Here is a 21,012-nt window from a genome sequence, read left to right on the forward strand (position 1 = left end):
ACTATGATCTACTATAATGTAACAAACTGATGTAACAATATTAACTATGATGTAACAATATTAACTATGATGTAATAAACTATGATCTACTATAATGTAACAAACTATGATGTGACAATGGTAACTGTGGTGTAACAATATTAATTATGATGTAACACTATTAACTGTGTTGTAACAATATTAACTATAATGTAACAATATTAACTATGATGTAACAATATTAACTATGATGTAACAAACTATGATGTACTATAATGTAACAAACTATGATGTAACAATGTTAACTGTGATTTAACAATATTAACTATGATGTAACAATATTAACTATAATGTAACAAACTATGATCTACTATAATGTAACAAACTATGATGTAACAATGTTAACTATGACGTAACAAGATTAACTATGATGGAACAGTATTAACTGTGATGTAACAATATTAACTATAATGTAACAAATTGTGATGTACTATAATGTAACAAACTATGATGTAACAATGTTAACTATGACGTAACAATATTAACTGTGATGTAAAAAATATTAACTGCGATGTAACAAACTATGATGTAACAATATTGACTGCGATGTAACAATATTAACTATAATGTAACAATATTAACTATGATGTAACAATATTAACTATAATGTAACAATATTAACTATGATGTAATAATATTAACTATGATGTAATAATATTAACTATAAAGGATTCCTCGGGCTGAGGATCAAGAGATAGAAGAGATCAAGTTTGTTATTTCGGTGGTCTTCTTACTCCCAACATGCACTTGCTTAATTGTGCTTGTTTTTCTGTCCCCACCATCAAGCAAAAGCAAAAGTTTATCGACAATATTTTGCATGAATCAAACAAATTGTGTGCACATTTTAAGAGGGTGCACTTCTTAAAGACGGAACAGGGAATTGTCGGCTTATGAACAATTCCTGTCAGGGTTGTTGTGCTCCAAAAAAATATTGACTTTTACACTCCCGTCTTTTCTTCCAGTTTCAACCGGATCGACATTCCGCCCTACGAGAGCTACGACAAACTGTACGACAAGCTGCTGACCGCCATCGAGGAGACGTGCGGCTTCGCTGTGGAGTGACTGGAAAAGTGGGCGTGTCCTCCGCCCATCCTGGACGAGTTTGAGCTGGGACGAGCAAAGTATTTCACCCTCCGACACATCTTTTAGTATCCAGAAGCTGCTAAAAAACTCACCTTTTGCTCCTTTCACCAAGCATTTTTTTAAACACCAAAACATGTAGCAACACACACACACACACACACACACACAATTGGTGTGTTGGCCAGAGTACAGGGTAAGAAGGTAACCACAAGCACTCGATGCCAGGACGACACACTGAACCCTCTCCAAAGACGCTAGCATCGCACCCGCAACCCTCTTTTACACACGGGATCTTTTTTCACGTCCCAGGGCAAATGGAAAGAAGGATATAATATATCTAATTTATTATTACAAGTCCCCTTTTTTAAAGCCAGGAAAGTTCCATTGGGATGAGCAAACTTTTGGGCACCGGCTGGGATGTGGTACCAGGAACCCTCACGGGATGTGGTACCAGGAACCCTCACGGGATGTGGTACCAGTACCAGGAACCCTCGCCTGTCTGCACCGCCGCTCTACCATCGGAGACACGCTTTTTTGGTGTCACGCAAAAGAGTTTCAATTGTCAAACACAAAAAAGATGAAGTCATCATTTCACACAAAAAGCGTTTTTTTTTTTTTTTTTTTATGAAATCAGTCAAAACCTACTTTTAGTTTTACTCTTAACTACACACTAAACATCTTGAAGTTTGAATGATTTTCTCCAGGTTTTTTGTTTTGTTTTGTTTATTACCTTCACCCACAATTATGAATTCTGTTCATTTTCAAGGTTGTTTTTTTTCACTCTCCCCTCTACAATTATGAATTTTATTGATTTCCCGCAGTTTTTTTTGTTTGTTTTCACTCTTTACTTCCAAATTTTGTTTTGCTTTAAATGATTTTCACCGTTTTTTGTTTAATTTAACTCTCGACTTCACAATAATTAATTTTAATGATTTTTGTTTAAGGTTTTTTTTTTAACTCTCGACTCCTCAATTCTGAATTGTAAATTTTTTCTGCAGGGTTTTTCTGTTTTTTTGAGTTTTTTTCACTCCTGACTCCACAATTAGGATTTTTTATTATTTTCTCCAGGTTTTTTTAAACTCTCAACTCTGCAATTATGATTTTCTCTTTGGTTTTCTTTGTGTGTTTTTTTCTCACTCTCTACTCCACAATTATGAATTGAAATTATTTTCTCCAGGTGTTTTTTTGTTTTGTTTTAACTCTCAAATCCACAATTATTAATTTTCATTATTTTCTACAGGTTTTCTTTTTTGTTTTATTTGTTCTTCACTCTTAACTCCACAATTAGGAATTGTAATTATTATCTCCAGGTTTTTTTGGTTTTTTTTAACTTTTCACTCTACAATTATGATTTTTTATGATTTTCTCCGGGGATTTCTTTGTTTGGTTTTTTTTTGTTAGTTTTTTCACTCTCAACCCAACAATTATGAATTGAAATTATTTTCTCCGGATGTTTTTTTTTAGTTTTTTTTTTTATTCTCAAATCCACAATTATTACTTTTCATTGTTATTTCCAGGGTTTTTTTTTTTTTTTTTTTAACTCTCCACTTTATAATTATGATTTTCTGCGGGGTTTTCTTTGTGTTGTTTTGGGGGTTTTTTTCACTCTCAACTCCACAATTATTAATTGTAATTATTTTCTCCGGGTATTCTTTTTTTGTTTGTTTGTTTGTTTGTTTGTTTTTCACTCTTGACTCCACAATTATTAATTTTAATAACTTTCTCTGGGTTTTGTTTTTTGTTTGTTTTCACTCTTTACTCCCAAATTATGTTTTTTGTAATTATTTTCTCTCGACACCACCTTAATGAATTTTAATGATTTTCTCCAGGCTTTTTTCACTCTTAACTCCACGATTATGAATTTCAATTATTTCCTGCAGGGTTTTTTCACTCTTAACTCCACAATTATGAATTTTAATTATGTTTTATTTAAACTCTTGACTCTACAATTATGATTTTTTATGATTTTCTCCGGGGATTTCTTTGTTTGTTTTTTTTGTTTGTTTTTTCGCTCTCAACCCAACAATTATGAATTGAAATTATTTTCTCCGGATGTTTTTTTTATTTTTATTTTTTTATTCTCAAATCCACAATTATTACTTTTCATTATTATTTCCACGGTTTTTTGTTTGTTTTTTTAACTCTCGACTTTATAATTAGGATTTTCTGCGGGGTTTTCTTTGTGTTATCTTGGGGGGGTTTTTCACTCTCAACTCCACAATTATTAATTGTAATTATTTTCCCCGGGTTTTCTTTTTTTTGTTTGTTTGTTTTTTACTCTTGATTCCACAAATATTAATTTTAATTACTTTCTCCGGGTTTTGTTTTTTGTTTGTTTTCACTTTTTACTCCCAAATTATATATTTTTAAATTATTTTCTCAGTTTTTGTTTTTTTTTAACTCTCGACACCACATTAATGAATTTTAATGATTTTCTCCAGGCTTTTTTCAATCTTAACTCCACGATTATGAATTTCAATTATTTTCTGCAGGGTTTTTTCACTCTTAACTCCACAATTACGAATTTTAATTATGTTTTATTTAAACTCTTGACTCTACAATTATGATTTTTTTATGATTTTCTCCTGGGATTTCTTTCTATTGTTGTTTTTTTTTGTTTTTTTCACTCAACTCCACAACTTAAATGACTCCACAATTATTCATTTTAATTACTTTCTTCTGTTTTTTTTCACTCTCGACTCCAAAATTATGAATTTGAATGTTTTTCTGCAGGGTTTTTTTTTGTTTGTTTTCACTATTTACTCCCAAATTATGTTTTTTTTTTATTATTTTCTCAATATTTTTGTTGTTGTTGTTTTTTTAACTCTCGACTCCACGATTACGAATTTCAATTATTTTCTGCAGGGTTTTTTCACTCTTAACTCCACAATTACGAATATTAATTATGTTTTATTTAAACTCTTGACTCTACAATTATGATTTTTTTATGATTTTCTCCAGGGATTTCTTTCTATTGTTGTTTTTTTTTGTTTTTTTCACTCAACTCCACAACTTAAATGACTCCACAATTATTCATTTTAATTACTTTCTTCTGTTTTTTTTCCACTCTCGACTCCAAAATTATGAATTTGAATGTTTTTCTGCAGGTTTTTTTTTTTTGGTTTGTTTTCACTATTTACTCCCAAATTATGTTTTTTTTTTTTATTTTCTCAGTTTTTTTGTTGTTGTTTTTTTTTAACTCTCGACTCCACGATTAGGAATTTTAATTATTTTCTGCGAGGTTTTGTTTGTCTGTTTGGGTTTTTTCACTCTTAACGCCACAACTATTCATTTTAATTATTTTCTCTGGGTTTGGTTTTCTTGTTTGTTTGTTTTTTCACTCTCAACTCCTCAATTATGAATTTAAATATTTTATTTATTTTTTTGAACTCTCAAATCCACAATTATTCATTTTAATTACTTTCTCCAGGTTTTTTTTTTGTTTTTTCACTCTCAACTCCACAATGATGAATTTGACTGATTTTCTCCAGGTGTTTGTTTTAAACTCTTTACTCCACAAAAATGAATCGAACAATTCCCACAGTTCCTTCCTCCCTTGAACGGGTGTGGTGCTACAAGGTTAGTTTTCTTCAGCACTCGTACATGCGAGGACGTACGCCTTCGTGCTCTCTCAGACTTCTTCCTGGCCACATTCTCAGGGGACATTTTCTACTTTCCCGAGTGGCGTCAACGCTCGGTCACAGTTGTGATCTTGTTGGCCACCGTTGATTGTGGATCTACGAATGTTTTCTACAAAAAAAAGGAAAGACTGTTAGCATTTGCAGAGACAGAAAAGGAGGTGTAGCAGATGTCACTTCTCTGCTCACTGCTACTTTTCTATCATGACTTTTACTTTTGTCACAGCATGATCCACTCCACTATTATCCGGCACAAGTCTAACCTATGTTAACACCAGCCTTTTCTAGTTCTCCGTCTTTACTTCACATTAAACTTGCCTTCGTCTCACGATGGAAGGCCTCGTACAAAATAAGTCTTGCCTTTTTTTTCCTCCCCAAAGATGAAGTCAACATTTCAACGTGACTTTTGTTTACTTTCATGCATGTTGCACAGCTCAGCAGTTTTATTGGACCCTACTAAGTCCATTTGTGTTGATTTGATGGCTGTCCCCGTCCAGTTCTTGTCAAATAGTTGGGTTCAGACCTGGGGAACCTTCTTTACCATCAAAGACCAGAAGAAAATAGTCTGTGGGACATTTTGGTTTTCAGGTAGCATTTTGCGGGGAATGCAGCCCGATGGAATTGTTCATCATTTTGTCATCATCTTTCCATCCAGGCGTCTTTGCCAATAAAAAGCCAGCTCTGATCTCCAAGCTTTGAACATAAACAAGTATTTATCGTTTATGTTGGTACTTGACGCAAGCTTACTGTTAGCATGCTCACTTTTGCATGTAAGCTTTTTTCACAAATTTTACAGGTACACACCTCCAAATCCTTTTTTTTGGGTTCTTGACACGTTGACTGTTAGCATGTTAGCTTTCTTTTAGTTATTTTTATGGGTCAGAATAATTTTTTCCAGTACTTGATGCATGTTTTGTTAACATTCTAGTTAGTGTGTTAGCTTATCTACCTAACTTTACAGGTATACACCTCAGAATCACTATTGTGCTAACAGTAAGCACAAGCTTACTGTTAGCACAATAGCTTTTTTCGCTAATTTTACAGGTATACACCTCGGAATCCTTTTTATGGTACTTGACACAGTTACTGTTAGCATGTTAGCTTTTTTAAAGTTATTTTTACGGGTATATACCTCAGAATATTTTTTTCCAGTACTACATGTATGTTTGGTTAGTATGCTAGTTAGCGTGTTAGCTTATTTACCTAACTTTATAGGTATTGTGGTGGAAAAGTACGAATCTTAAACTGGAACAATAGAGAGTTTGTTGCAACAGTTTTATTTACTCATAATCAGATGGTATAAAGTTGGATTGAATCGATATGTTTACACAGACAATGTCTCCTTCAGACGAAAGAAGGTGCACCCTCGTGAAGGAATTAAGAAAGAGCGCACCCCGGGCTTGGTCTTCCTTTCTTATTTATACGCTCCCTGATGGCCTGATTGTAGCATAACAACTCATGTAACTGTCCAATGTTAAAATATCACCCCATAACAGAACTAGCACTTGGTCAGGGTGACTTCACCTCTTATGTCGTGTCCCTCCCAATGCATTCAGTTTAGAGGTAACCCTAGGACAGAAATTTTCCACTGCAGTATACACCACAGAATCGTTTACGTTGGTACTTGACGCAGGCTTATTATCAGCTTGATACCTTTTTTTGCTAATTTTACTGACCTCAGAATCCTTTTTATGGTATTTGACACAGATACTGTTAGCATTTTAGCTTTTTTTTAAAGTTACTTTTACAGTTCACAAAAATGTTTCCAGGACTTCATGCATGTTTAGTTAGCATTCTAGTTAGCATGTCAGCTTAGCTACCTAACTTTACAGTTACACATCTCAGAATAATTTATGTTGGTACTTGACGCAAGATTACTGTTAGCATGTTAGCTTTTTTTTGTGTGCAAATTTTACAGGTATACGCCTCAGAATCCTTTTAAAGTACTTGACATGTTTACCGTTAGTATGTTAGCTTTTTTTTTTGTTATTCTTACGATATATACCTCAGAATATTTTTTTCCAGTACTTAATGCATGTTTGGTTAGCATGTTAGTTAGAAATTTTTCAGTTTGTTTATTTGTGTGTGTGTGTATATATATATATATATATATATATATATATATATATATATATATATATATATATATATATATATATATATGTATATATTAGGGGTGTGGGGGAAAAAATCGATTTGAATACAAATCGCGATTCAGAATCGATTGTCATTTTTTTTTAAATCGATTTTTTTATTTTTTTATAATCAATCCAACAAAACAATACACAGCAATACCATAACAATGCAATTCAATTCCAAAACCAAACCTGAGCCAGCAACACTCAGAACTGCAATAAACAGAGCAATTGAGAGGAGACACAAACACCACAAAGAACAAACCAAAAGTAGTGAAACAAAAATGAATATTATCAACAACAGTATCAATATTAGTTATAATTTCAGCATAGCAGTGATTAAAAAACCCTCATTGACATTATCAGACATTTATAAAAATAATAAAAAAGAACAATAGTGTCACAGTGGCTTACACTTGCATGGCATCTCATAAGCTTGACAACACACTGTGTCCAATGTTTTCACAAAGATAAAATAAGTCATATTTTTGGTTCGTTTAATAGTTAAAACAAATTTACATTATTGCAATCAGTTGATAAAACATTGTCCTTTACAATTATAAAACTTTAAAAAAAAAAAATCTACTACTCTGCTAGCATGTCAGCAGACTGGGGTCGATCCTGGCGAAATCCTAGGTATTCAAGGAATACAGAATCCTTTTGAATTGGAAAAATATCGTTTTTGAATCGAAAATCGTGTTGAATCGGAAAAATTGATATATAATCAAATCGCGACCCCAAAAATCGATATTGAATCGAATCGTGGGACAACCAAAGATTTGCAGCTCTAATATATATATATATATATATATATATATATATATATATATGAATTGATGTTGCGTGCGATCACGTTGAGCTTGGCCCTGATGACGTCACTTACAGTACAAACCGCATTGCCGGTTTTCTGGCTGGAACATATTCTTCCGCGCAGTTGCCGTTCTGAACACAGCGACGGGACGAAACATAAGGACGTGACTATATATTTATATATTTGTTTTGGTGAACATATTTGAACGTTAAAAATTACCAGCTATCGGAAGGACGCCAACGCGTCGTTTAACCAACGTTTCGTTTGTCCTCCATTACAGTCTCAAGTCGCGGATGAATACGGCGGAAGTCGAACTTCCGCCTACTATATAAACCGGTCCTCCTTTATCTCTCCCCGGCATTTCAGCAAGAAACCGGCAACGACATCAACTCGCTGCCAGAAAAATATATTTATCTTTTTTTTTTAATCATATAAACGTAACAAGTAAGCAACATGCCAGGATATTCCGACAGAGACCGCGGTAGAGACAGAGACCGAGGGTAAGTACATTTTCTCACTTGTGGAAAATGGCGGACCGGCATCGAGCTCGATAATGACTCAGGGAAAATACGCTTTACTTCTTGAAAAAATGCTGGATTTTACTTCCATATCTTTACTTTGTGTTATTTATTTGTTATTTTTTTGCGAATGGCGACTTAATTCGGGTAAAGGCGGCTTGGTGTATTTCGGGCTGGAGGCCTAGTCAGGCCTGGTGTGGCCTCCATTAGCTTCAGGCTAGCTTTGTTAGCTCGACGTTACTCGACGCGTCGAAGGCCAAACGTTACAAATATCCCAGTATAAGCCTGGAAATGCCGCCTAGATAACCATTACCAGGTTAAGTGCGAGTTAAATTGCGTGTTTGTGCGATAGCGGGAGTTGCTCTCATTTTGAGCTAACCGGCCGGTCGCCATGTGGCAAGGAGTGTTATCGCGCATACAAAATGCCGGCTGTCCATTGTTCCTCTACTGGCGGGAAAGTATATGACACCTCCATGAACTATGACTCACTTGCACGTCCCAGCCTCCCTACTTTCACCCGATGTCTGATTTAAGTGACCGTGTGTTGCAGCTATGGCGGCGGCCCTCCTCGCTTTGGCGGCGGCCGGGGTGGCGGCGGCGGGGGAAACAAGTTCGGCAACCCCGGCGATCGCCTGCGGAAGAAGCACTGGAACCTTGACGAGCTGCCCAAGTTTGAGAAGAACTTCTACCAGGAGCACCCGGACGTCTCCAGGAGGCCCATGGTGGGTATAGCACGGACATGTGCTTTGATCAAGGAAATAACTGAAAAATCCGCAGCTTATTCCAAAAATGACTGTCTCCTATGCCAGTGGTTTTCAACATTTTTTCAGTGATGTGCCCCCTGTGAACATAATTTTAATTCAAGTACCCCCTAATCAGAGCAAAGCATTTTTGGTTGGAAAAAAGAGATAAAGAAGTAAAATATAGCACTATGTAATCAGTTTCTGATTAATTACTTTATCATAGTCCTTATTGAACTATTTAAAAGAAAATATATAAAAATAACTGAACAATAAACAAGTTATTCAACCGTTATATCTCAGTTGGTAGAGTGGCCGTGCCAGCAACTTGGGGGTTGCAGGTTCGATTCCCACTTCCGCCATCCTAGTCACTACCATTGTGTCCTTGGGCAAGACACTTTACCCACCTTCTCCTAGTGCCACCCACACTGGTTTAAATGTAACTTAGATATTGGGTTTCACTATGTAAAGAGCTTTGAGTCACTAGAGAAAAGCACTATATAAATATAATTCACAATTCACACACTTATAAATAAAGATTTCTACACATAGAAGTAATCATCAACTTAAAGTGCCCTCTTTGGGGATTGTAATAGAGATCCATCTGGATTCATGAACTTAATTTTAAACCTTTCTTTACAAAAAAAACAAATCTTTACATCATTTATGGAACATGTCAACAAAAAATCTATCCATCAACGCTGAATATTGCATCGTTGTATTTTTTTCCCCACAGTTTATTAACTTACATTCATATTTCGTTGAAGTATTAGTCAATAAATCTATTTATAAAATATTTTTGAATTGTTGATATTTTCAGAATATTTAAATTGCACATTGGAATAATGTTGTGAATGACATCTGCTAGCTGTTATCAACAAAGTCAAAGAAATATATTTTAAAATCATTCATGGTTATTACCCTGTTAAGCAGACCTGGGCAAATTAAGGCCGGGGGGCCACGTGTGGCCCGTTGAGCTTTTCGATCCGTCTAGCTGAACATTCCCAAATATTTTTTTTTTAGATCTTTACGATGTAAACTGTAGCTGCTGTTATGTGCTGTCATGTTTTCTAATGGTGTAAGTCTTCAACTATACAAAGTATTTCAATGGTTGGAATCTGCGTTTATGGATGATATACCAGTTACTGTGGTCATCGACGTCAGTGGTTCCTCAAATGGGGGTACTTGAAGATATGCCAAGAAGTACGTGAGATTTTTTTTTTTTTAATATTCTAAAAAAATAGCAACAATTCAAAAATCCTTTATAATTATATTTATTGAAAAATACTTCAACAAAATATGAATGTAAGTTCATAAACTGTCAAAAGAAATGCAACAAAGCAATATTCGGTGTTGACAGCTAGATTCTTTGTGGACTTGTTCCATGAATATTGATGTAAAAGATTTATTTTTTTGTGAAGAAATGTTTATGAATCCAGATGGATCTTTTTTTTCTAAAAAGTTCAAGAAAGACCACTACAAATGAGCAATATTTTGCACTGTTATACAACTTAATAAATCAGAAACTGATGACATACTGCTGTATTTTACTTAATCTCTTTTTTCCAACCAAAAATACTTTGCTCTGATTAGGGGGTACTTGAATTGAAAAAAATGTTCATGGAGGTACATCACTGAAAAAAGGTTGAGAACCACTGATCTACGTCACAGCAGCTCAGGCAAGGCACCAAGCTGTGTGGGTAGGGAGTGTTTCCACAGACGAGGAAGGAGATTTGCACAACGAAGTTCAAAAGCTTAGTGATACATAAAACAGATCAGAACGTACTTTCAGAAGCTTACTGATATATAGAACAGATCAGAACATACTGTTTTGATCCCTGGGGGAAAATCGGCCATATTAAGATTTTAGGTGGGTTTATTTTGTACCCTTTGTGTTCATATTTCACTGTTTGTTGCGTTTCACTTGATTCTAAAATATGTTGACAATCATATTTTGTCAATATTCAGTGTTTTATCATTCGTAGAAAAATTTAAAATTCCATTGTCATAACGATTTTAGCATTTAATCAGACATTGTGAGGTTTTGTATTAGTGTTCCTGAAAATAGATATACCAGCCTCTAGACAAATTTTTTTTCTCTAAATGTGGCCCCCGTGTCTAAATAATTGCCCAGGCCTGCTGTAAAGACTGTGATGGTTAGTTTCAAGAAGGTTATTGATGTTACCTGCACCTTATGTACTGTGCCCAAAATTTCTGCTATTGTGTAACTACAAACTTCCACAAACAAGCCCCTCTGGCATGGTCTCTTGTATACAAGCACAAGATGTATGTTAATTACAATAATAATAAATTACATTTGTAATGCACTTTACATTATTTAAAATGTCAAAAGTCCTACAAAGTTTATAAAAATAAATTGAAAGGTAGAACATAATTAAAACAAAAATGGAAATGAAATCATGACACACACTAGATACAATAGAAGTGAAAGCACTGAATGAAGCAGATAAGCAAGCAGTGCGTTTAACAACAAGGCAGAGAGTTTGGCTAAAAGCTGTGCTAAAAAAGTGGGTTTTTAGTCCCTTCTTAAAAACGGTCTACACACAAGGAAATCTCTTTTCCTCAACAATTGGTTCAAGAATGATTTTTTTTTTTGTGAGTCAGCTTTCCAATAAGGAAGGTCAACTTTTTAATGACCAGGAATTTCTCAACTATTTCAAGGTCCCTATCTATGACTCCCAATTTGCTATTGTATTTGATGCCACTCCAATAGGTGTTATGTTGTACAGGGCTTACTCCTCTCCTTTATTATGCTGTAAAAATTGTGAAAGATCCACTTGACACTCCTATTGGGAAACTGCTTTGATCAGAAAAATCCGGGGCTTATTCCAAAATGATTGTGTATCTGTCTCTTTTGGAATTGCGCTCTGGAATACTGTTGTGAATGACATGATCCCTTCCCAACAGGTATTTACCTGCCAAAAGAGTCAAAGTGATATCTTGTAAAATCATTCATGGTAGTTAGGCTGTAAAGACTGATGGTTAAGATACAAGGAAATTGATGTTACCTGCACGTCATGTAACATGCATGTTGCACCTTACGTACCATGCATGTTGCACCTTATGTAACATGCGTCCACCTGTTTTGGACTTGTGTAAGCACTGCATGACTATGGCAGGCATCTGTTCATCCTGGATTAGAATATTCATGACAAATTTGTGCTTTTGTTTTACATTTGCAACCTCATTATACTATTGGCTGTGTTTTATATTCATGAATGTAAGTTTGTCAATACCCGACCTGTTTTTTGTTCCTTAAAAAAGAATTGGATCGCTAAGTTAAAACACTCTCTACCTCTAACAAGCAAAAAGTGTTCCAAATGTAAGTTATTCACTGAAAGTGAGTGAGCCTTGGGCTTTGCACTTTGTTTGATATAGATAATTTGCATTCTATTTTAGTTACTTTGAATTTACAATCCCCTGGTGCTTTTGTACTCTTTCTACTTTTGTTATTTCTCAACTGTCTGTAAAGGTTTATTTAAAAAGAATAAAAGCATGAGCATGTGGTGTTATGCAACACGTCGCGCACGTGTTGCTGTTACATAATCGCTGCATTGAAACTTACACTACCGATTCCTTTATTGTAGCAAGAAGTGGAGAACTACAGGAGGGTGAAGACTATCACCGTGAAAGGAAGGAACTGCCCAAATCCCATTGTAAATTTCCACGAAGCAAGCTTTCCAAGTAAGTTGACAGAAGTTGTCTTTAAGCATTTTTAAAATGGATCTTTGTACTGATGTGTCTACCCCCCCTCACCAGCATATGTCATGGATGTGATCAACAAGCAAAACTGGACTGAACCAACCCCCATTCAGGCTCAGGGCTGGCCTTTAGCATTGAGTGGCCATGACATGGTTGGCATCGCACAAACCGGCTCTGGCAAAACTCTCTCGGTATGAAACTGAAGAAATTAGTTCCATACGACCATGACTTAGGTTGTTACATTTCTGATGCAATCGCGTACATTCTTTTCACAGTATTTGTTGCCTGCAATTGTTCACATCAACCACCAGCCTTTCTTGGAGCGTGGCGATGGACCTATTGTAAGTATTTGAAGTATTGAACCGTTAAGCTGAAAGTGCTCATTTACAGGAGAAAAGAGCTCGCTATCTAGCTTAAGTGTTAACATTTACATAACATTACAACATACCCCCCATCTAAACTTATCTGGAGCTATCTAGCTTAAGTGTTAACATTTACATAACATTACAATACCTCCCCATCTAAACTTATCTGGACACATTGCTCTCGGCGCACCATAGATATTCAAATTTGCACATTGAACCTACAAGCCGTGCGCTTAGAACATAGCGATCGATTTGCGCTCTGAGAAATATAACCTCAAAGGAAAATGTGATTTAAACCATTTGTATGCCTATACAACATTTAAAACCTTGGAGTATATCAGTATGTGGAATTAAATGATGAATGGATTAACCAAAGAAATCTAACAAATCACCAATAAGATTCAGTTTAAGAGACTGTTTACAAAGTACACTGAACAATTATGGTGAAACATCTTGAATCTTTAATTTTTTTAGATAAAAATAATTTATGTATTATTTTACCTAATATGGCATATTATTTATTCTCTGCTCTGTTAAAGAGAACAAGGACTTGGGACAAAATTGTTATGGTATGAAAGGCGGCAGGATTATAAATCTTATTTCTACTCCTTTTCGGACATGATTAATTGAAACAATATACGTGATGCATTACATTGCATTGTATGCATGTTTGAAATCAACTGAACCAGTTGTTTGTTTTACTTAATTGCAGTCCTTTCAATACAGCGTGTCCTAAACGTAGTAGGATGAAGCAGAGTTTATTTATTAATCCTGCCCATTTTTATAGAGCAGTTTATCCCATTTCTTTGTTCTCTGTAACAGAAGTAATTGAATAAATGTACTATAAGTACACCAATATATACATCTTGACTCTTTTCTTAAAGGTAAGTATATTTATGCCAAATGTTATTTGTACTTTGTGAACACTTAGTTTGAACACTGTCTCTTAAATTACCTTAATGCTTTGATTTCTTTGCTTAATCCGTTCTATCATTTAATTCTTAAGTATTGTACGGCATACAGATGTTTTACGTTACATTTTAGCAAATTAGAGTTGTATTGAATGATGTTGTACAAATCAGATGGATTGACTTTTTATATAAATTAATGATAAACCTTTACAAATTAGGGGCTACATCCAAGCAAAAAGGCTCTTTGCAGGACATTACTTAATCCTAAAAATATACTGTATAATTTCTGCAAAACATGTTGAAAGTTCACTACATCGTTTTTGAGCACATCCAACAATACTGTGGCAAATAATCATATGAAGTATATTGTTACATCCATGACCACAAGCAATAAATGTCTCAGCAGACCTCAACCCAGAAAGCCTTTTAATGCCTTTAAATCTAATTGGTTAGATAAGCAAAGACAAACAGAAATGGTTCTTTAAATTCAATTTTGAGAAATTAGTCTTCACTGGTTTTCAGAACCATTTTGCCCAGATGATGGGGGCCATAGTGGTTGCAGCCTAGTATTGTTTTGTGGATACCAAATAGTGAGGTGACTCTTAAACGTATTCACGCAACATATCTGGTAGATGAAGTCCTTTTTTCAAAATGAGTCCTCTTGTAAGTGCACATACTGTCTTTATCAAAGCTATTTATAAAAAAAAAAAAAAATGGGAATGGGAATCATGATTTTTGTGATTTGCATATTGAAGATGAACTTACCAAACTTTGTCATATTTACGTTGCCAGTGCTTGGTGCTTGCCCCCACGCGTGAGCTGGCACAGCAGGTGCAACAAGTGGCCGCAGAGTACGGCCGAGCTTCTCGCCTCAAGACCACCTGTATCTACGGTGGCGCACCCAAGGGACCACAGATTCGTGATCTTGAAAGAGGTAAGGGCGTGACCGTTGATCGGTCATGGTTTTTGCTGTTGAGATGTAATCTTTAAAAATGTTTTTCCTTCAAAGGTGTGGAGATTTGTATCGCAACTCCTGGCCGGCTCATCGACTTCCTGGAAGCCGGAAAGACAAATTTGCGTCGCTGCACTTACTTGGTGTTGGACGAGGCCGACAGAATGCTGGACATGGGCTTTGAACCTCAGATCAGGAAGATTGTGGACCAAATCAGAGTAAATGTTTCTTTGATTCAGTCACCATTCATCAGAACCCCAGTTAAGTCTTACATTTGTGTGTGGGTACACAGCCTGACCGTCAGACACTCATGTGGAGCGCCACTTGGCCCAAAGAGGTGCGTCAGCTGGCTGAGGACTTCCTGAAAGACAACGTGCAGATCAACGTTGGAGCTCTGCAGCTGAGCGCCAACCACAACATCCTGCAAATTGTTGACGTTTGCAACGATGGCGAGAAAGAAAACAAGTGAGTACTTTTTGTATTTCTAAAGATGGTCCTTAAGCAATGCGTGTAAGTTACTTAATGTGTTTTTTGTTGTGAAAGACTAATTCGCCTGCTGGAGGAAATCATGAGTGAGAAGGAGAACAAGACCATCATATTTGTAGAGACCAAGCGGCGGTGTGATGACCTCACCAGGAGGATGAGGCGGGATGGGTAAGTTATGACCGTCCCTAATACTTGAACATACTCTAATGACTTAAAATGTTGCAGGTGGCCAGCTATGGGTATCCATGGAGATAAGAGTCAGCAGGAAAGAGATTGGGTTCTTAATGGTGAGTTAACATTTCTTGACTTGTTGGGTTAAACAGTTCCTAATGTCTTTGTCCCGATGTTTCAGAGTTTAAATACGGCAAGGCTCCCATTCTCATCGCTACAGATGTTGCCTCCAGAGGTCTAGGTCAGTATCCCCCCTGAAGTGTCTGAAATGTTTCAGAAAGAAAGTATTTTGCTTTCTTTAACTCTTGTGCTTCTTTCCGAGTCTCTCCCCTTACCCAAAGGAGCAGTCGGTATGGCAGGGCCTTGGCATGACAAGCCCAGGTCTCCAGAGGGGGAAGGAGGATTCTTGGAGGTGTCCTGACTGGCGAGGCACGGGTCTCCCAGTTGCGCTCATAAACAGAGGTGACAAGGTCCGAGTGCAGCATATCGCGCTGGCCTATCTAAAAGTGGGGGTGCGCTACAGTTCCCCCCCCACACGCTCGCCTGTTTTCTGGCAACGGTTTGGACTGCGTCACACACCCAGGCTCTGTAACTGTTCCAAAGGTGCAGACGTGTTGTAAAGCATGGGTGGCGTCGCTGTTGCAGTTCAACTTCTGTCGGACGAGCAGCTTGTAAGATCGATTGGAATATCACCTCTGCAATAACATGGCTACTGGCGCTTTTGGTGACAGTGGACATGCTAGTTGGACACCCGTGGGCACAAATCCAAGCTCACACTCCTCCCTCGCCTGCGTTACAAAGTCATGTCGAGACCTGCCAACGAGAGACTTTGATCACTGGGATAATCTTGCCGCCGGGGTGTAGGCGTCCCACCAAAGTCTTAGCTTAGTGTAACGACTGCCATGGGAAAGGACTAGTCAATGCATACTCCAACCAGGGGAAGACCCAAGGCCTGGAGAGTTGTTGTTATTCCCCCCCACTCTTCCTCAATTCCCTCGTTTAAAGCCTATGGAGTGTGCATCGTTTCTCTCTTCCCACCGTAGTCGAACGCCATTTGACTCGCAGCCTGTCGGACTTGTCGCGTTCCCCGCACCACCATGCTACTAACACTGCTGTGTCTCATCTGCTTGTTGTGGTGGCGCCGGCGCACGTCTTTCGTGTGCTGTCCTCCTTTTCCTTTTTGCCACACCGCAACACAATCTTGCAGATGTTGAGGACGTGAAATTTGTCATCAACTTTGACTACCCCAACAACTCTGAGGACTATATCCACCGCATCGGCCGGACGGCCCGTAGCCAAAAGACGGGCACGGCGTACACCTTCTTCACCCCCAACAACATGAGGCAGGCCAGCGACCTCGTCTCTGTGCTCCGCGAGGCCAACCAGGCCATCAACCCCAAGCTCCTCCAAATGGCGGAAGTCAGAGGAGGTAAATCAAATTGGTGAGATACAGAAACTGCGCTGTCAACGGCAGCCATTTTATTTCTCTGCTGCTTGTTAAACAGACCACGGATGCTTCTTTAGGTGGATGTTGCCATGCCTCAAAACAATCCAACGTGTCTGTCCCTTGCTCCCGCAGGTCGTTCAAGGGGAGGGAGAGGTGGTGACTTTGACCGCCGGGATCGGTATTCAGGAAGGAGAGATTACGGCAGTTATCGGGACAGGGACGGCGGTCGAGGCTTTGACAACGGACCAAGCAAGTCATTCAACACAAACACTCAAAACGGAGGCTACGGCGCCAACAACAACAACAATAGCGGTGGTGGTGGCGGCGGCAGCAACGGCTTCAGCGGGGCGAGCTACAACGGCAACAACGGACAGTCCTTCAACAACCAGGCAGCCGCCTTTCCCCCTCAGAACAACTTCCAGGGCCAGCAAAACGGCAACCAGTTCTCTTTCCCCCCGGCACAGGCTCCTCCCCCCCTGAGCTCCTACGCCATGCCGCCTCAGTTCCCCCAGTAAACGCAAGTAATTTATTGCTTTTTTGACATTTTAAGTTCCCACGTCATCTAGGTTGTTTTTGTATTTACACGACAGGGTTACAAACTACTTTTAAGATCTGCAGTGCAAACTCTTAGTGTTGCACCTTCCCCACCTGCCACTTACTGCTATTTAATTTGTTACATTCCTTCATGTTTAGTTATGTTTTTGTACGGAGTACTGTCTTCTCTTGTGTAGCCTTGAAACTGTTGTTACCTCCCTCCATGGAAGTGCACTGCATGATCTTTCAATAAAAACTACAAAAACAGACTCGCTGTTTTTTTATTGAAACATTTTGTAACAATACTCCTTCTTCGCCACCAGGTGGCAGTGAAGATTCAATTTCAAATTTCTTTTAAAGAAATATACATATGGAGTTAAAAGTGTATATATACAGGTGTGTGTGTATATCTGCAAACATGTGTACACGTGTATATATACATTTATATTTTATGTATACAAATGGGTATTTGTAAACATGTGTATGTACATATACACCATTATGCATGTAGATGTGTGTATATATATATATATTACATATACGTATATGGGTATAAGTATGTATGTATACATGTGTATATGTATAAGGAATTCACATTGTAAGTATTTTAAATAATTTATTTGTAAATTATAGTGGAAAATAAGTATTTAACCATTCAAAGCTCTCACTGATGGAAGGAGGTCTTGACTCAATCTCAGGATACATGGCCCCGTTCATTCTTTCCTTAACACGGATCAATCGTCCTGTCCCCTTAGCAGAAAAACAGCCCCAAAGCATGATGTTTCCACACACCCATGCTTCACAGTAGGTGTGGTGTTCTTGGGATGCAACAAAGTATTCTTCTTCCTCCAAACACGAACAGTTGAGTTTATACCAATAAGTTGTATTTTGGCTTCATCTGACACACATGACATTCTCCCAATCCTCTGCTGTATCATCCATGTATCCATTTTGGTATAAACTCAACTGGTGGTGTTTGGAGGAAGAAGAATACTGAGTTGCATCCCAAGAACACCATACCTACTGTGAAGCATTGGGGTGGAAACATCATGCTTTGGGGCTGTTATTCTGCTAAGGGGACAGGACGATTGATCTGTGTTAAGAAAATAATGAATGGGGCCATGTATCCTGAGATTTTGAGCCAAAACCTCCTTCCATCAGTGAGAGCTTTGAATGTTTGACCAAATACTTATTTTCCACCATCATTTACATTTTTTATTTTTTTTATTTCTACAATGTGAATTCCTTATACATGCATATACAAGTACACATACATATGTGTACAAATACATTCATTTACAGTAATACTCCCATGTTTACATACATACCCATATGTATATATATTTATGTTTATACCCATATACGTAAATGTAATATACACACACACCTACATGCGTACACGTACATACATATATGTTTACAATTACCCATTTGTATACACATTCTCTCTCACAGTTGAAGTGTACCTATGATGAAAATTACAGACCTCTGTCATCATTTTAAGTGGGAGAACTTGCACAATCGCTGGATGACTAAATTAATTTTTTGCCCCACTGTACATGCATATACATAAATACATGTATAGTTATTTATTTACTTACAAACACACAAACATCTATATCACATTCATGTATATACATAAATACACGTGTATACGACTTCCTGCTGTCATCTTGTGGGTTGCATGGATCATTGAGGACAGCCATCGCTGAGCAGGTTTGACTCTTTTATTTTTCAAGAAAGCTTCCATCTTTTGCTCTGATAAGTATTTAGCGCCTCCAATCCTGCTCGCTCCTCTCTCGCCTTCAGTCGCCTGCATCTTCGTCGCTGTCTTCCACACGCTCTTGGTCGTTCTCTGTCTTCAGGTTCTGTTGCTGGTTGTCCTGCTCCTTCTTCCCCGATCACTCTTTCTCCCCTTTTATGACGCAGGAGAAGATAGCAGTGATTGACAGCAGGTGTGTGAACTACGCACCTGACTCGAGATTGCTGCAGCATCACTTCAAGCGCGCCCCGCCTCTCCGCTCTGTCGCATATTCCTCCGCTGGCCACCATCTTAAGCAGACCGCCGTGAGTCCTACCCTATGTATGTATGTATGTATGCATATACATGTATGTATGTATGTATGTATATACATGTATGTATGTATGCATATACATGTATGTATGTATGCATATACATGTATGTATGTATGTATGCATATACATGTATGTATGTATGTATGCATATACATGTATGTATGTATGTATGCATATACATGTATGTATGCATATACATGTATGTATGTATGTATGAATATACATGTATGTATGTATGTATGCATATACATGTATGTATGTATGTATGCATATACATGTATGTATGTATGTATGCATATACATGTATGTATGTATGTATGCATATACATGTATGTATGTATGTATGTATGCATATACATGTATGTATGTATGTATGCATATACATGTATGTATGTATGTATGCATATACATGTATGTATGTATGTATGCATATACATGTATGTATGTATGTATGCATATACATGTATGTATGTATGTATGCATATACATGTATGTATGTATGTATGCATATACATGTATGTATGTATGTATGTATGCATATACATGTATGTATGTATGTATGCATATACATGTATGTATGTATGTATGCATATACATGTATGTATGTATGTATGCATATACATGTATGTATGTATGTATGCATATACATGTATGTATGTATGTATGCATATGCATGTATGTATGTATGTATGCATATACATGTATGTATGTATGTATGCATATACATGTATGTATGTATGTATGCATATACATGTATGTATGTATGTATGCATATACATGTATGTATGTATGTATGCATATACATGTATGTATGTATGTATGCATATACATGTATGTATGTATGTATGCATATACATGTATGTATGTATGTATGCATATACATGTATGTATGTATGTATGCATATACATGTATGTATGTATGTATGCATATACATGTATGTATGTATGTATGCATATACATGTATGTATGTATGTATGCATATACATGTATGTATGTATGTATGCATATACATGTATGTATGTATGTATGCATATACATGTATGTATGTATGTATGCATATACATGTATGTATGTATGTATGCATATACATGTATGTATGTATGTATGCATATACATGTATGTATGTATGTATGCATATACATGTATGTATGTATGCATATACATGTATGTATGTATGTATGTATGCATATACATGTATGTATGTATGTATGTATGTATGTATGCATATACATGTGTGTATGTATGTATGTATGCATATACATGTATGTATGCATATACATGTGTGTATGCATATACAAGTATGTATGTATGTATGCATATACATGTATGTATGTATGTATGCGTATGTATGTATGTATGTATGCATATACATGTATGTATGT

General features: G+C 36.8%; 2 protein-coding genes and 1 long non-coding RNA gene across 5 annotated transcripts in view; 2 read left to right on the forward strand and 1 right to left on the reverse strand.

Annotated features, from left to right (window-relative positions):
- smurf2 (SMAD specific E3 ubiquitin protein ligase 2) overlaps window positions 1-5,113 on the forward strand; it is a 236,307-nt gene extending 231,194 nt beyond the window's left edge. The window contains exon 19 of the mRNA XM_061884285.1: window positions 1,002-5,113. Within this exon, the coding sequence (XP_061740269.1) occupies window positions 1,002-1,101 (100 nt within the window). The 3' untranslated portion in view covers window positions 1,102-5,113. The remainder of the gene's footprint in view (window positions 1-1,001) is intronic.
- Window positions 5,114-8,039: 2,926 nt separating this feature from the next.
- ddx5 (DEAD (Asp-Glu-Ala-Asp) box helicase 5) lies at window positions 8,040-17,822 on the forward strand. 2 transcript variants are annotated; one of them, XM_061884286.1, is made up of 13 exons: window positions 8,040-8,206; window positions 8,775-8,946; window positions 12,573-12,669; window positions 12,745-12,878; window positions 12,963-13,028; window positions 14,756-14,897; window positions 14,973-15,133; window positions 15,208-15,380; window positions 15,459-15,569; window positions 15,627-15,688; window positions 15,754-15,813; window positions 16,780-17,001; window positions 17,152-17,822. In XM_061884286.1, exons 1-13 carry the CDS (start codon window positions 8,160-8,162, stop codon window positions 17,532-17,534), a joined length of 1,830 nt encoding a protein of 609 aa, XP_061740270.1. In that variant the 5' UTR covers window positions 8,040-8,159; the 3' UTR covers window positions 17,535-17,822. The 2 variants fall into 2 exon arrangements, with proteins under 2 accessions (XP_061740270.1, XP_061740271.1); XM_061884287.1 differs by having other exon boundaries at window positions 16,780-17,014; window positions 17,152-17,310.
- Window positions 17,823-18,757: 935 nt separating this feature from the next.
- Window positions 18,758-21,012, reverse strand: part of LOC133541592 (uncharacterized) — a 130,968-nt gene continuing 128,713 nt past the window's right edge. For both annotated transcript variants that reach the window (XR_009803926.1, XR_009803925.1), the window contains exon 4: window positions 18,758-19,468. This is a non-coding gene — a long non-coding RNA (uncharacterized LOC133541592). The remainder of the gene's footprint in view (window positions 19,469-21,012) is intronic.

The sequence above is a fragment of the Nerophis ophidion genome, linkage group LG23 (assembly GCF_033978795.1).
Source record: "Nerophis ophidion isolate RoL-2023_Sa linkage group LG23, RoL_Noph_v1.0, whole genome shotgun sequence".
NCBI classification, from domain to species: Eukaryota; Metazoa; Chordata; class Actinopteri; order Syngnathiformes; family Syngnathidae; genus Nerophis; species Nerophis ophidion.

What these genes read in the sequence shown, in the direction of transcription:
- ddx5 (XM_061884286.1), top strand. Translation starts at nt 8,160, where the DNA reads ATGCCAGGATATTCCGACAGAGACCGCGGTAGAGACAGAGACCGAGG. An exon ending in ACGTCTCCAGGAGGCCCATG is followed by an intron (nt 8,947 to 12,572) that starts GTGGGTATAGCA and finishes CCTTTATTGTAG; the next exon opens with CAAGAAGTGGAGAACTACAG. An exon ending in GATGGCGAGAAAGAAAACAA is followed by an intron (nt 15,381 to 15,458) that starts GTGAGTACTTTT and finishes TTGTTGTGAAAG; the next exon opens with ACTAATTCGCCTGCTGGAGG.